This window comes from Venturia canescens, chromosome 8 (assembly GCF_019457755.1).
Source record: "Venturia canescens isolate UGA chromosome 8, ASM1945775v1, whole genome shotgun sequence".
Classification (NCBI taxonomy): domain Eukaryota; kingdom Metazoa; phylum Arthropoda; class Insecta; order Hymenoptera; family Ichneumonidae; genus Venturia; species Venturia canescens.
Window position 1 is genome coordinate 14,457,446 of NC_057428.1, and position 16,245 is coordinate 14,473,690.

The 16,245-nt window shown below is 41.2% G+C and overlaps 2 protein-coding genes across 3 annotated transcripts in view; both read right to left on the reverse strand.

Moving 5' to 3' along the window:
- PlexA (plexin A) overlaps nucleotides 1–11,667 on the reverse strand; it is a 147,556-nt gene extending 135,889 nt beyond the window's left edge. For both annotated transcript variants that reach the window (XM_043426041.1, XM_043426038.1), the window contains exon 1: nucleotides 9,673–11,667. The gene's annotated coding sequence lies outside the window, so the exon portion shown is untranslated. The remainder of the gene's footprint in view (nucleotides 1–9,672) is intronic.
- A 1,937-nt stretch (nucleotides 11,668–13,604) lies between these two features.
- On the reverse strand, nucleotides 13,605–16,234 carry LOC122415362 (putative GTP-binding protein 6). The gene is made up of 4 exons (XM_043427446.1): nucleotides 16,031–16,234; nucleotides 14,594–15,830; nucleotides 14,258–14,447; nucleotides 13,605–13,846 (listed from the first exon to the last, which is right to left on the reverse strand). The coding sequence occupies exons 2-4, from the start codon at nucleotides 15,617–15,619 to the stop codon at nucleotides 13,620–13,622; spliced, it is 1,443 nt and encodes a 480-aa protein (XP_043283381.1). The 5' UTR covers nucleotides 15,620–15,830; nucleotides 16,031–16,234; the 3' UTR covers nucleotides 13,605–13,619.
- Nucleotides 16,235–16,245: the final 11 nt, after the last annotated feature.

Genomic DNA, 16,245 nt, shown 5'->3' on the forward strand with positions numbered 1-16,245 from the left:
CCCGCAAAGCGATATTCGCAGATGGCGATAACACGAAATGGAGAAGCGCCCACAAATCGACGTGAAAACCATTTTTTCCACGGTTTCTCGCATTCTTTCGAGCCTCTTGTACCTTTTTCCCATCCGACGAAACAATCGTCATGTTTTTTCTTGCCTCGAGCCGCCAGCCGCCACTACTGCAGTTGATTCGTCAACTGATTTTTCAACGACCACATAAAACGGGGGGAGGGGCGAAAAAAGAGGATTCCGTACGAGCTCCTTTGTGCATCAATTGACTCAAAAACGACGACGCACGAGCACAAAATTACAATTGTCCTTGTTAAAGACTGAGAGACTATTTCACACTGGCCTTTCATACCGGGGGCCTCACCATTTATAGACCAAGTCCCACCAATTGTCACTAATGTAATAATCTTTTGTAGTACAATAAAGCCCGAGCGAGTCATACCGTGTCATTCAAAATGTTCACGAAGAAGCACATTTTGGGAAGTTTTTTTCGAAATTGCGACCCCGAGGTGCGGAGGCCGAATTTTCATTTGGTTCGACGGGACAAGAAAGATTTATCAGAGAAGAATTTAGCGTTGCAGAAGTGGCAGGGTGAAAATAGGAAAAAAAAGGGGGTTCGAAGAACTTTGAATTCGTAGAAGAATCCCCCTCGCTTTTGTATCGCTCTGTACATGCATTTTATTTTTTACTTTTTTTCCTACGTATATACAGTTATAAAGGAACGTGCACTAAAATCACGACTCGGGATCCTCAATTCAAAGAACGATTTCAATAATGAGGGCAGGGGGAGAGGGAAGAGGATCAGACCGACAATCGTTTCATGCTGCTGCATTTAAGCTCCGGCGAGTGAGAGCAAAAGAGCGAGAAGCGATGCGGGGGGAAAGAGGGAAAGAGGGAGGGGGGAGAAAAAGAGTTGCCGGGCTTGTATAATTTGATCGAGTCCATTTCGATCCGTAGTGGTAGTTTTTGCCCTGGCCAAGGACGCATTTACGCTCTTAGTACTACTCAGGAACTCGCTCATAATGGGGCTCTCTCGCGTTCTCTCTCCCTTTGGACGTAACGACTTCGAATTTACACGAGGAGGAATTAAACGAGAAATTCAAAAAGAAGGAAAACGCCGGGGAAAAAAGGTCCGGGAAATACGAGCGTTCGATGAAATTGAAGGGCAAAAAGAATTTCGCGCTCTTTTTCCGAATGTTCGCGAGCTTTTTTATGTCCGGTGAATTGAGCGGAGCCTCCGAGGCTATGTAAACCGGGGATTTTCCTTTTTAATATTTCAATTTTTTGCTTCTCCCGAGCTTTCGACGACCGGGCTTGAGTAATCCTTCCGGATATTTTTATTTAAGGCAGTTCATGCACGAAACGATTTTCTTGAGAGAGGCTCCAAATTTGCAGAGTTTAAATAGACAGTCGACTCGCAAGCATATCAAATTTTAAAGAGATTGATATGAAGAAAAATCTAATCGTTTATCTTTCCATATAACGAATGAACGCTTCTTACCAGGTTTATGAGAAACGTACACAATAACAATGAAGACGACACTGAAGTTTGCAACGTTGGAGTCCAACGAAATGAACGAATACGCGGGGAACGAAATTGGAGAACTATGGTGGAATTATTGGAGGCTTTCTGTTGAGATCATTTCGTTGGACTCGAACGTTGCAAACTTCAGTGTAATCAATTAAGTGTACAGGGTGAATCATTTAACGTGACCACCTCGAATATTTCCTAAACTAAGCGTTGTATGAAAAAAATGTTCAGACAAAAGTTGCACGGTTTCGAGGTGAAGACGTTTCGGAGATTTGAAGGTCAACTTCGTTTATTCAAGTGGAATGCTATATTTTTTATATCAAAATATGGTAGAGTATCGAATTCTGAGTAAAAAAGTGTAGACCTACATTAGCCCTAAACCTAATATAGTTAACAAGTTATTACACTAAATTCCTTCCACTACCAATGATACCTATGTAAAGACGAGAAATCGTTATGGTATTGACAATATGATTATCTGAATAATGTAATTCATGTTTTTTTGCAGGAAATTTATTTTAACAAATGTTCGAAGTGATGGCCATTAACGATCAAGTATATAATGAAGGTCCGGAAATAAATTCGAGACGATTGTCTTGCTAGTAATACGGATATATTGCCTGAAAGATTGAACGAAATTGGTAACGAGCACTCGTATAACCCCACATTTGCTTATTACGGGATTTCGTTTCTTCCTGGCTTGGCCCATTCCTGTTATAGCCTTCTGTCTTTTTACTAACAATTTTTTTCTTGCTCCATTTCCCTTTGCGCTCTCTAAAGCGATTTTTAGCATAAAAACTGTAGTATTTTCGCCAGGGACGGATGAAATTTGGGGTTCGGTCAGTGATGGATTTCCTCGATTAATTAAGGGCTTGTAATTTTATTCGCCAAAAGATAAGTTGAAAAAATGTATTTACCATTTCGAATTAATAACTCTGACTTGAATTTAAAGTGATTATATATTTGGTTAGGAAGTAAAAATCGAGCCAATTTAGACAGCCATGAAATACGATTCTTCGGGCATGATCTACCTCAAAGTCGCCAAACTCGAGCCTTTCCTTCGTCGAATCGAGGCCGATGGATTTGGACGCTTCGCGTTTCATTAGTTTTCGAGAAAATGCTGGTCGCTGAGTATTCCAAGTATCCCGATAACGAGACGAGAGTGTCCATGAATTCCAAACAAATATGAGCACACCCGTCGAAATATTGATGAGCCGCGCGCGTTTGTTTTCTCTTCGTTTTTCGCACGTGTCCTCTAAAAGCAGACGCTCGTGGGCTCGCGGTCACACTCCGAGGAAGGCGCTTCCGTTGTTGGTTCGAGTGCGAAAGAAAGAGGAAAGAATATAAAAGCCGCGGCAGCTCGAGGATCTCGCGAGCGTCGAGCGCACTAACGAGGACTCGGGATCGAACTTTCCGATCGGCGCGTCCAAGTCTCAAAGAATCGTCGAAACCTGCGGAGCGAGGGGAGCGGAAAATCGGCTCGAAAATGGTGGCGCAATTACTTGCAGTGAACGCGCACGCACGCACTTGACTTTGCGCGTAGTTTGAACAATCCTTCGGCACACACACAACAAAAGAAACACACTCGAGAAGTTTTCTTGAGAATAAAAAACGTGAAAACGAGTCAAACGCTCTTTGTCGCCGGAGTATTTGGACGACTGTGAAAAATGTGGTGCGGTCAAGGCTCTTTGAGCTGGAAGGAAAATCCCGAAAGCGAGAGACGCTGGAATAGAGGAACAGACACTTTATACAGCCAAGCGAGTCTTTTTCTCCGGAGCTTTTTACACACACCGACCAATTTCCGGGCTCTGCTCTCGCGCACAGAGACGTGAGCTCGTCGACGCGAAAGAGGCAAAAACGACGAGGTGGAGCCAGCGCGCGAATACGCGGACAGCACACACGCACGCGCGCATACGCGTGCGCCGTATTTAATTTAACCAAGAAAAGAGAAAGAGAGCTTGATATAGAAGAGGAGGAGAGTTTGTCAAACGATTTTTGTACAAGAGCAGCACGCGAGTAGGATGAGAGAAACACGAGTTTCGAGCATTTACACGAGTTCTCGCTCCCCGGCTTTTTCTGCTTCTTTATTCGGACTGAAGCGAGCCTCGAGTATTTTTCTTTCGAATGCCACTGAAATTGCAAAAACGTCAATGAGAGACGTCACAGAGTCAATGGGGGGAGGCTCGACTCGCTGGAAACGTGGGAAAAAAATCGGGCGACGTCCGCCGAGTCGCCGAAGGAAAAAACACGAGCGGTTAAGAAATTTCTCGATATTTTTTAATCCCCACGAAATAGCCTTTAGCATTATTTCCAGTTAAATTTCAAGCTGAACAGGCTGAGGATGAGGCCTCTATCGGAGTGGCTCGAATCGGTGCAGAATGCGTTTCAATTATAAACTTTATTACGCCTATTATTTCTCGTGGTTAAGGCGCGAGAGCCGAGGAGAAGGGGAAGACAAAAACGTTGGAGAAGGTTAGACAGAGGCGCCGGGAGATCGTCTGAATGGCGATCGAAGCAATTTGTAATCGAGTTCGAACGGGCATCCGAGCGGATAAGAGTTCGATTAATAAATGCTTCGGGAGAGAGTTCGCGCCCGTCTATGTGTGCGCGTACAAACGTAAATAGCGGATTGAAGGTCGCCGCGCGCGCGCTCGAGGGCGGTAGAGGGGGGGGCAAGCAATTTTGCCCTTTCTCACGGCTATCGACGACAAATTTCCCGTATAAATATCACTATTTTACTCTTTTGTACGGAGTACCATATGAAAATCTGGCCAAGTTCCAGGCAGGAAAGGCCATTTTTTTTCGGCTAAACGTTCACGACTTCCCTCCCCCCTTCCTCCTCGCCAGCGCGACGACGCTTTTTCCATACTTTTTTTCTCAGCATTCGAGAACGAACGTGCTCGCAGGGGAAAGAAGGAGAAAGAGAGAGAGAGAGAAGGAGAGTTGAAAATCCCGATGAACGAATTCTGCAGCTCGTTCGACTATAAAAACCGTTTTCATTAAACGTATTTAACGTTTGTACGGGCGCGCGCGGCTACGAACCGCGTCCGAGGTCACTTAGAGGTCGTTCAATGGCCCCTCTTCGTTATAATTTCATGCGCGAGCCATGCACACGGACAAAGGTGACTTTTTAAAAAGGCTACAATAGTCGAAGTGCTCTCTCGCAGTAATTGACGGACGCGCATCCATGTTTTTCGAGCACAACTTTTTCAACTTTTATGACTCACGGTGAACGAGATTTTTTATCATCCCTTGCGTACCCCACCGATCGCATATTCGAGTTTCATTAAGGTAGTTCATCCACGAAACGATTTTTTTTAAGTATTGAAATTTACACAGAGTTTAAATGGCCGGTCGACTCACACGCGTATCAAATTTTGAAGGGTTCGTCTCATTGGTTATTGAGCTAAACCTGCTTAAATACGGAGAAAATACAAATCGTTTATCATACTCATGAAAAAAGTTTATGAAAAACGTACAAAATAAATTAAAGATTAAACTATTTATTAACCCTTAATAGTCACACGGGGTATATTGGACCCCGGCCGTTTTTCGGTCGACGATACCAAATAGAAATTTCGAGAAAATGGGATAGTTCGAACCTTTGAGAAGAGAGCCTCATCGTTATTATTTGAAAGGGCCGATTAGTTTAATTTTGGTAGTCGATCAAGTCAAGCCGTGCGAAGATCCGGGCTCCGATCCACCCCAGCGTGAAAAATTTGACTAATACTACCTGAAAGTGTGATTTCTCAGGTTTATAGAACGCGTTGATTTTTTTTTTTTTTAATTGAAAATTACGATTTCTACATCACTTTTTGTGAAAAAAGTAATTTTTCCTCCATTCTTTTCTTTGACATTTTTTTTAATATTAAAAATAACACGAATAGAATAAAATCGTCAAGGTCGTTTCTTAAAGGTTCAAAATACATTGCAGTATTATTATTTTAGTTTTTTTTACAGTTTTTCAATTATTTATCGTCCCCCAAAGTGAGTGGAGTACTTTGAACCCCGCGTGTGACTATTACGCCAGAAACTTGAGGTGTGACTAGTAAGAGTTAAAGATTGAACGGAATTGGTAATGAGCACTCGTAAGACCCCACATTTGCTTATTTCGCCATTTCGTTTCTTCCTGGCTCGGCCCATTCCCGTCACAGCCTTCTGTCTTTTATTAACACTTTTCTTGATTCATTTCCAATTCGGGGTTCGCTCAGTGATGGATATCCCCAATGAATTAATGGCTTGTAATTTTATTCGCCAAAAGATAAGCTGAAGAAATCTATTCACAATTTCGAATTAAAGAGGGTGGGTCATCACGAAATCAAAATAATCAGAATTTAATAAAATTTGATGATGATATTCTTCGGCATCAAGTATACAAATACAATTTTTTTTAATTTTATACCACATGGTTATCGAATAATTGAGCGTTAAATCGAACTTCCTATGCACGAAATGTTAACTGTATATATGTAAACTCTATGCTCATACAGGTGAACTTTAGTGTTCAATTACTCGAGAACTATGTGGTAAAAAAATCTAAAAAAATTTATATCGTCTTATGTATTTTCAAAGAATACATTTACCAAATTTTATGAAATTCTTATAATTTTGAAATTCACGACGCTGAAGTTTGCAACGTTGGGGTCCAGCAACGAAATGATTTTTAAAAACTCTCCAACAATTCCGGCAATTCTCCAATTCTTTAACCTGCCTAATTTTGAATTCGTAGTTTTTTAGTCTACATTGATGATTCGCGAAATAAAAAATTGGTAAATTACAAATGTTGGAATCCAACGTTGCAAACTTCAGCGTCATTGAAATTCTTCATATTTTTAACATGCTTTAGCATGCCAACATTGTATCGTCGCGATCCACCCTCCTTAATAACTCTGACATTAATTTAAAGTGATTATATCTTTGATTAGGAAGCAAAAATCGAGCCAATTTAGACACCCATGAAATACGATCCTTCAGGCGCGAACTACCTTAAAACAAAATCGTTCGAAAGCCAGCGCCCGCGCATGCATCAAAACAAATGAGAGATACATCGATCGGATAAGACATTCGATATAAAGACGCGCTCGCGGTTAACACCGCTACAATTAAACGGCACACCGATCGTCGATAATACGATCGCACATCATCGCCCTGTAATTAAGATAGCGAGAGTAAATTGTCGACGCGAACAATGCCCGGTTTCTGTACATTCGTTATATGCTATCGTTCCCCCCCCCCCCCCCCCCCCGCGCGCCCCATTCCTCCTTCCTGTATATCTGTAGCACGCTTATGCCTTTGTTTTCTTTACCGATCGAGTGTGCGAGAGCACGCTTCCAACTTCGTGCTGTACACGAGACCCCCGCACTTATCCGCCTCTTATCATCCTCATGGACTGCAATAGCGAACCGTTGGCGACTCGGTTTCGATTAATGGACTTCGGGATGCAACGTTCGAGGGAAGGGGAGATCCGAAGAAATGATTTTACTAAGGAAAACGAGATTTTGTTGGAATTTTCAAGTTTCGTGTGTTGAAAGCAACGAAAGAATTTGAAGGAGGAAGTAAAAAATGTTTTGGCGTTTCAGCGAGTTTGGTTTCGCCGGTTTTCAAAAGTTTTGTTCAGTTGAAGATTTTTGGAATATTTGGAATCTCATTGGATGAAAGAACTTTTCGTCTGTCCACTGGAACGTTTGAATATTTCCAAAACCGAAAGAAAATTTGGGTTTTGGAGAACAGAAACCAAGCGGAGAACGAAACTTGGCCCCAAACTATTTTCGTTCGTCTCGATCGGGCTGTTGCGCATTCGAAGGAGGGAAACAAAATATTTTGGGAACGAGACGCTTGATAAAACAAATTCATTGACTTCTCCGAGGACTCTCGGTCGCTTCGATTCGAGCAATCCAGACGAATATTTTATCGTAGCATCCCGAAGCGAGCAAATATATTCTCAGTTCCTTCCCTTCAACATTTCCCCGTTATTTCCCGTCCGTTATTGCACCAACGATCATGTCCCCAACATTTTTTGCTACCTTAAAAAACTACCTTAAAACCCGACTAAAAACAAAGTTCCATCGAAGCATCCGAATCTCAGAATCACTTCGTCCATTCATCAAAAACCTTCTATTCGCTTCAAAAGATTCTCTGTCCCAAAAAGCCCTTCGTCCCACCACCGGAGACGACGCTGAAGTTTCCAACGTTGGAGTCCAACGAAATGAACGAAAAAAACGTTTGTAATTCACCAATTTTTTATTTCACGAATCGTTGGTGCAGTTTGAAAAACTACGAATCGGAAATTTGGCAGGGAACAAAATATGAGAATCACTGGAATTATTGGAGAGTTTTTTTCGATCATTTCGTTGGACTCCAACGTTGGAAACTTCAGCGTCATCCACCGGAGAGTAGTTTGCCTCAACAAAACCCAACTCTCTTGAGAACGTTCAACAACAAAAATTCAGTAAAATTATCCAATCCGCGCTTTCATCTCATTATTTTACCAAATCAAAAAAAAAAATCATTTTACCAAAAATTTCACTAACAAAGAATCATTCCCCATGAACCCTTACTTTCGTCTCCTCCTAACGTGACCGAAAGAAAAATTCAACTTCGTACAAACGAAACGTGAATATCTTCCAAGATACTAGCAACAAAAATCAGAAGAAAAAAAAAACGACGAAAAAATCCTAGATCCAGTCGGCGTGAAACGTCTTATGTGTAAATTGGCGTTACTGTTACCCCCACCCCTCCCCCCGCTTCGTCCTCCTCCCCCGCCCCTCTTATTCCTTCTCCTGTTATGGGAGTATATACTCCACACGTATACAACTCGCATATACCGGTTCTATAAAAGGCGAGAGTGGCGCGAGGAATGCCTAAGCAGCATCAGCATAACTGCAGGAGAGTATCGTACCCGTACAACGAATACATACAACGAAATACGACGGGAGACGTAGAGGAGCGAGGGAGAAATAAAAAAGAGAGAGAGGATTGAGCAGCAGAGTCCGAGATTAGCAGTGAAACTTCTCGGAGTCACGATCAAATAAACTCATACGTGAGCTTGGTAAATAAATATGGTTTGTCTGTATAAATATATGGAGGTGGTTGGTGGGGTGTGGGATCGGGAGAAAGGGAGAGATCGATGTGGCTATATTCGAATTGGTTTTTCTTAATAATCCTCGAGACAAATCTCGTTAAAAGGTTGTTGGAGTTTGAGAGAAGATAATGGTGGAAATAAGTCGGGAGAGCCCTGGGGACTGAAATAAAAATGAACTTTTGGAAGACTGAACTTTTGATCCGACGAGGAAAATTTTCTATTTTTGGTTATCAGAGTCGAATATTTATTTTTGTGGGCCTTCGCGTTTCTTAATTATATTCGATATCCGGCGTGTTAAGGTGGGATGAAATATAAGCGAAGGGTATAGTCATTTTGGATAGGCTTGATGTCAGGGAAACGAAGAAATTGAGGGTTTGAAAGATCGAGCGGGGTTAAGAGGGTTAAATCAGAAAAAACACGGTGATGGACAGGCGTGGAGGACACTCGACGGAATAGACTCACGGCGAGGGCTCCTTGGAACGTAACAGAAACAAATCACTCATACTCCCCCCTCCCGCTGACTTCTACCCTCGATGACGCGGGCTCCGACCTTGAGCTTCAAAACTGTCGTTTCGGGGACTCTCGCCTGCCTTCGTAATGATCGAGTTTTTAAGAAAATTCGTACAGTGATTGAACGACTCTTGAAACATGGACAAAAGATTTTATTTTGGCTCGGTCATGTGGCAAGTTCGTACAGAATTTTGTTTCTTTCGATGATGATTTCTGGGAAAAATGTTGTCGGTGGTCGTCGCACTGTCCGAAGGGAAATTCACGCCCATAAATTTCACGAGAATCGAGTTTTGAGGGAGAGAAAAGTTCTGAAAGGGATCGGAAATATTCTTGGAAGAATGAAAATAAAGTAGTTTATACGTCGATGAGTTATAAGCAAGCTTTTCAAAATCGCATTTTCTGTTTGACGTTATTTTTCATATTTTAGTGAGCACTGAAAATTTTAGTTCCATTCGTACCGACAGAGGCAAGAATTGAAATTTCCGTATTTGGTAGAAATGAATTTTATAATAATATATGAAAACGCATGAATAAATGTATTTACCGTGTGTCAGTTCAAGTCTCAACGGACGCGCAGAATCATCTCGTGGTTCGGAGCTCTGCTTCGATCCTCCGCTCTCTACCTCTCTCTCTCACTCTTTTTCACTCTGTCTTAACTCAGGCGTCTAGCACACTCGCTGCTCGCCTTTATGAACGGCAAATATCACTCGCGTGTATCTCCGCTTCACTTTCTCGATCACGAATTACACGGAAAAGAGAGTAAATAAAAAAAACAAACGGAAACTCGCTCGTCAAAAGGACGAGAAACGGGGGAGAAAAGGGATGGAAAGAGAGAGAGAGAGAGAGAGAGAGAGAAAGAGAGATAAAAACAAAAATGGAACACGATTTATCGTAGTGCACACGGATGCCACCTTTTCTTCGTCATAAAAAAACTCTAGCGAAACTTGATTTTTATCACGATTTACCCGTTTTCGTTATTTCATTACTTCTATAACTATTCATTTCTCGAAGATATTTACTTTGTAAAAAAATGGAATTTGTTCTGTAAATCACGAGAATGGAATGGAACCCGAACACTTTCGTCCCAAAAACGCGGTCCGAAGAGTCTCGTTATTTTTTGTAAATTGACGAACAATGTGACGTATCAAAAAAATATAACAGGCACCACTAATATTTCATTGAGTTTCAAGTTCCAAGTGGAATTTTCGTAGGGTAAAGTTCATTAGGAATTGGTCGGTGTTTTGATGGACGTAGGAATGCGTATTGTTTGTTGAATGTTCGTTGAATAGCGAAATATGACGTGGAGCACAATGGAGCAGCGTTAACGCGTGTGAGACGCGAGGACAACGCTTAACCTCGAAATGTGCGTGGACGCACGGGGCAAAGAGTGAGAAAGGTAAAAAAAACAAAACGATCGCGGAATTTGGAACACGTCTGTGCTGCGTTTGAAACTCGAGGTCCGTTGGTCCGCGAGGAAAAAGAGAATAAGGAAAATATCGCCTCCCACGAAACACTGGCACACAAAAAACCACACCGCAATAAAAACTGGACACTTCACTGTACACTTTTGTATACTAGCACGCCTTTCTTTTTTTCTCTTGCTTTCGTCTCATCCGCGTCTATTACTCTTCTCCAATTCGTTTTATTCCGTTTCTTTTACACTCTCACACTTTTCCTGTCTCTCTCTCTCCCTCTCTCTCTCTCTTGCACTAACTACTATTTCCAATGCCGTTCACGCTTTGAGCAAGGACGCAAGAAAAACACAGTGAGAGAAACATACGCACGCACGAGGGAGTTGTGGATAGAGGGTGAGGAGAGGGGGAAGAGACACGACACACGGAATCTCCAAGTTGGTGTGTTGGTGTATTTACCTTGTAATATGAAATTCTCTATCTACCGTTTTTTAACCCTCTATCTATCTCTCTGTCGCGCACACGAAAACTCTATGCTCTTATTGTACACGAGGAATCACAAGTGTCTGTGGAAAACTCAGACGTCCACTACTCTCTGGCGTCCGCAACAAAATCCCCCTTGGCGTGCTGCTCGATTTCGCCGGCGGCGCGCATTCCCGTGCTCAGCGGCGCTAAAATGGCGATCGAAGTGACAGCTCTCTGTCTCTTCGTTAAACCCCTTCGTCAAATTTATTTTATTACTCGGGAAAACTCACAGGTTTATTCTCTACACACTAATCGAGAGGTTCTAATTTTCTCTCCTCCGAATTTCCCGTTTTTTTTTTATAAATACAGCAAAGACACAACCTCCTCGACGAATACCTTGCGTTTTTCTACAAAATCTTTTAAACGAAGATATTCACGTTGTATCGTCTCGTTTGTCTCTATGTCCCTTCTCTCTTTCGGGCTTTCTTCATTAATTTCGTGTCTACACGTCTATTGGGCTATGTTTCTTTTTCTCGCTCTCTCCATTCACTCACTCCCTCATCACGTCACACACCCTCGCCGCGCAGCCCTCGACGCTCGATGGCAATTTTATTCCCGACACGCGCGCCACCCGTATTTCTCCGTTGTGCTTGCCCGGACCACTCGCGGGGCACGACTGGGCTCCGCTACCACAGCCGGGCGAAACTCTTTCTCTCTCACTCGCTCACTCCCGCGCCGCTGCTACCCTCTGCTGGAAAATTCTACTACCCGTACGACCAAACTCGTCTCGTGGCGGCCATCTTGCGTACTAACGCTTCAGCAACAGCGAACCTTGCTCTCTCTCTCGCTCTCACTATTTATTCCCTTTTGACCAACTCCCACGCCCGTGGACCGCCCCGTAACCCGTAACGTTCTCGTATATACTCCCGGTAACTCGTCGACAACGAAATACATCCCAACCACGAAATGTTTTAGTCATAAAATTTCTAATCGTCATCTCGCGCGGCATTGTGCCAGAATGTGGCCTGATTTCAGCTCAACCACGTCCATCGCGATCCAATAATTTCGATTTTTTCAAATTTAATACTTACAATGCAAATTTAATTTGTCACGTTGGATAGAATTTTTCGATTATACATCTAAAAATTCAAATTTAAAAAAAATGTAAAAACCCCTATAGAAAGTACTGTAAGTTTTCAGTATTTTTTGGTCACAAGTTCTGATTTTTTCTTTCACAAAGAACATTTCGATTCGACGATGACGACGTGTATTTTTTGTCGAGTTACTTCCTCCTGAAAACAAGACAAGATTTCATTTGGAAATGTAAAGTTGCCTAAAAAAAGTTTGAATGGCAAAATTCGAAGAAATTCGATGATCTAGTAGGTTAATCATTGTTTACTATCCGCTATAAAAACATTTGACGTCGGACTTTATTCCATGACTCATTTGCACACATGTCGTACGAACTTCACAAAGACTTTGTTTTACGTCTTCATTTTCATCGCGTTCTCGATAGATTCTACCAACAGCCGCAACACAATTTGCCCCTTTTCTCCTTTTCCTCGAGATATTCGATGCTCGATTGTATCGAGAAGCGATCGAGGCTAATGTAGCGGCGGCAACACCGACTTCGCTGCGCCAGTGCAAGAGACGAGATAACAGTAAGATCGTGTTGATCACCTGACCGGCTGGCGGCGCCACTCGACGGTAAACAAAGAGAAAGAGAGAAAAAATCTACTTCGTGAGAAAAAAAAACATACATTCTGTGCCAGGATTCAATTTTTTTTCTTATCAAATATATTGATGATTATAATAATCAATTATAATTGCAACAGAGTCGATAGACATACAATACTGTTAGACCCAATCTCAGCATTAATTGAACGAAGAGAATTCGCGTCAATTATTTGGAAACGCAGCAGTAAAATACCGGATACGAGGTAAACACTCGGAACACTAGAGAAATTAGATCAACAAGCGTTGAAACACACTGGACCAAAATGTCCGAAGAGCCGGATAATCTCGTTTGCTTACTCCTCTACACGAGCGTCTTTCCTCTATAATTAATTCGACACGCAAACTCCATTAACGTTTCGAACTTTGCCTTACTTTCACAAATCTATTTTAAATGGTTTAAGTCGTTGTTTTTTTCTTTGACAGGTGTTTTATGTTCGAGAACCTATACCTATAATTCATTACTCAACTATTGACAGAATATTAAAAAAAATATTGAACCCTTATTCATAGCAGTGTTTAAGGTCGAAAAAAATGTACTCTCTTCAAAATAAATACAAAAAATTGATACAGGAGAGCCTCCGATAGAATCGTGAACGTTTTCAACACTACAAAAAGTATTTACGTCGAATTCGCGCCGACTCAAAGAAAACGTCCAAAAAAATGGGAAAAAAAATTCTGTAAGCGTGCTAAATCCTGCGGACTCGTAAGTTTTTGCCTTTTAAACACGTGTTACCAACACGTGTTCTGCACATGCACTTGGATGGATGCACATGAGCCACGAAGTTTTCAAAAATTCGAGGAAAAGAAATACAGCTTTTTTCGTCCTCTAACGTTTTGGGAAATAAATCTTCAACTACTGAAATATAATGATCACGATTTATTGTTTGAGAAATTGTCGAAATTTGTGAAGATGATGCGGCGTCGCGATAACCTCCATCAACATATATTCCGGATCGTTTGGATCTGCCTCGATGCTCTTTACTACTGTTTCCTTGTACAACCACGCGTATTCAGAACTTCCGGACTTGACCCGGATCGTCATACAATTTCGCCCAGTCACTGCTAATAATTCCCTCTCGATTTCGATACGCAGTAAATCGATACCTGATTAATACGTCATAAAAATAAATCATAAACGATTAATAGAGGCAACAATTAATTTTTAAACTAATTTTCATTTGTCAGAAAATGTTTACTTTCGATATTTGTTTTTTTTTCTCAACATTCTGTTTTATAGAAAAAACAGAATCAAAAACTGTTAAACTCGAATGAATTTTCAAGTAAATGTTTTTTTATGGGAATTGAAAAAAAAACTCAATGCATATTGAAGCAACAGCTATAACCTGTAAACGGATTAAAGCAATGCTGACAAGAAAAAATGTAACTGAACTTTGAAACAAAATAAGAAGAAGTCAACATCGTTTTTTTACGTAGAATCAATACGATTTCGATTTCGAATCAATCGATGACTTTATCAACAAATAATGAACGATTATGACTCATAATTGGACGGACCTGTAGAATTGATTGAAGACACAGCAAGCACGGAGTCGGGTATGCTTCCTTTATCAGCGATATCGCATTTATTGGCTACGTTTATAATTGGTCTTTCGTCCTTCACCAGCATGTCCAGAGTTTGCTGAACGTGTTGTATTTGGGCTTCTCTGTCTGGATGACTAGCGTCGAATACGTGAACGATGAGGTCCTAAAAAAGTGTTGATATCAGAATTTACACGGTTGGGTTTAAAAACATCGTCTCTGTTTCCAGTTGAGAGACTTATTTGACAATTTTGGAATATGTGAGAGTATGAAGAATTTGAAAATGAGTAGAAGTGAAAAAATGATAATTACCGCTATCATTGCATCCTCAAAGGTCGCGATAAAGGGTTCAATGAGACTCTCAGGAACATCCTGAATAAAACCGATGGTGTCCATGTAAAGAACTTTCAAATGACAGGGCAAAGTTCCTTGATGAGATGTCGTATCAAGAGTTGCGAACAAATAATTTTTTGGTTCGAGACTTTCGTCACCGGTGAGAGCTTTTATTAGGCTAGTTTTACCAGCATTTGTATAGCCGACAACAGCGATGCTGGGAATTTTGTTTTGCAAACGATTTTTTCGGATCAATTGTCTGTGTTCTTTGAGTTTTTTAAGAGCATTGCGCAGCTTAGTTTCACGAGAATGTAATAATTTTTTACGACTCTCTATCAAATTGATTTTACCGCCGCTGTCCTCCATTACGAAATGAATTTTTTTCCAAACATAAGGGAGTTCAGCGAGAGCTACTTGCAGCCTGGCCTCTGGGGTTTTTGCGTGGTCTCGGAAAATTTGCATGACTATAGCGTACCGATCGAAAACAGGTACACCCAGCGCATCCTGGAGCTCGGTCACTTGCACCGGCCGCAGAATATTCTTGCTGACAAACAGGGCGTTAATGAATCTGTTTCTGTGAAATATAGACTGCAATTTCTCCATGTTGCCTTTGCCGACGAGTTTATTTTTCTCCAAACTCAGAAGCGGCATACAAATTTTATCCACAACACTCCAATTAGGCAAAGTTTTGACGAGCGCTTCAGCTTCCTCTAATTGCAACTCCGGGGTCGTGATCCTTTTTTTCTTCTCACCCCATTTCACATATGGCTGCATTATAAAAGTTCTGTGACCTTCAGCCACCGGGTTAAAATATTCACCAGTCATTTCCATGTACTCTTGGTTCTCTGCCTCAAATTCCTCATCATCACTGAGAAAAAATTCCTGCGAATATCTACGTTTTGTTAAATCTACATTGCTTGCTTTATTCAGGATTCTTCTTGTCCCTTGTGATGGCCTGGACATTCCAGTCAACAAACTTCTTGCAATATACATTGCTTTCAACATCTCATTTTTGATCCAGCAGACTTGGTTTATCTAATCGGGTTGTCAGTATCATACATATCAGAGATTTTTTTATCACAGCGGTTTTTAAGCCACTTAACAGAATAGAGGCCAAGAAAAAGGCTACTCAATGATGTAGTAAGGAATCTCACTTCTGGCCTGATGTAATAGATCGGCTTCAACAAATGTTGAGATATTTGAATAGCTCCACCCCCTTAAAGAGAAATTATTTTTTAATTTTCTTATTTGTTATTTTTGCGGCGATTGTCTCACTAAAGAAAAATCGAGTTCTGAAAATTTCATTTTAAAGACAAAGATAACAAACAAAACCAGTATTCACTTTTGAACATGATCGGATCGAAATCATTACCAGATAAATGGAATTATTTAAATGATTTGAAAATTATAAATTACCGAAAAGGAGAATTAAAATCGAAGATTTAGTTGCCGAGAAAATGCAATCGGCCGACAGGTCCCCCAATTCTCTCACAGTAATCGGCTCTTTCTTTTTATTTTTTTCATCCACCATTATTTACAAATTCGATATCAAACTACAAAATTTGCTTCGGAGGTTATGGTGATTGCAATCTTTAACGAGAGTTTCAAGCGGCGACCGTTCGAAAAGTTCC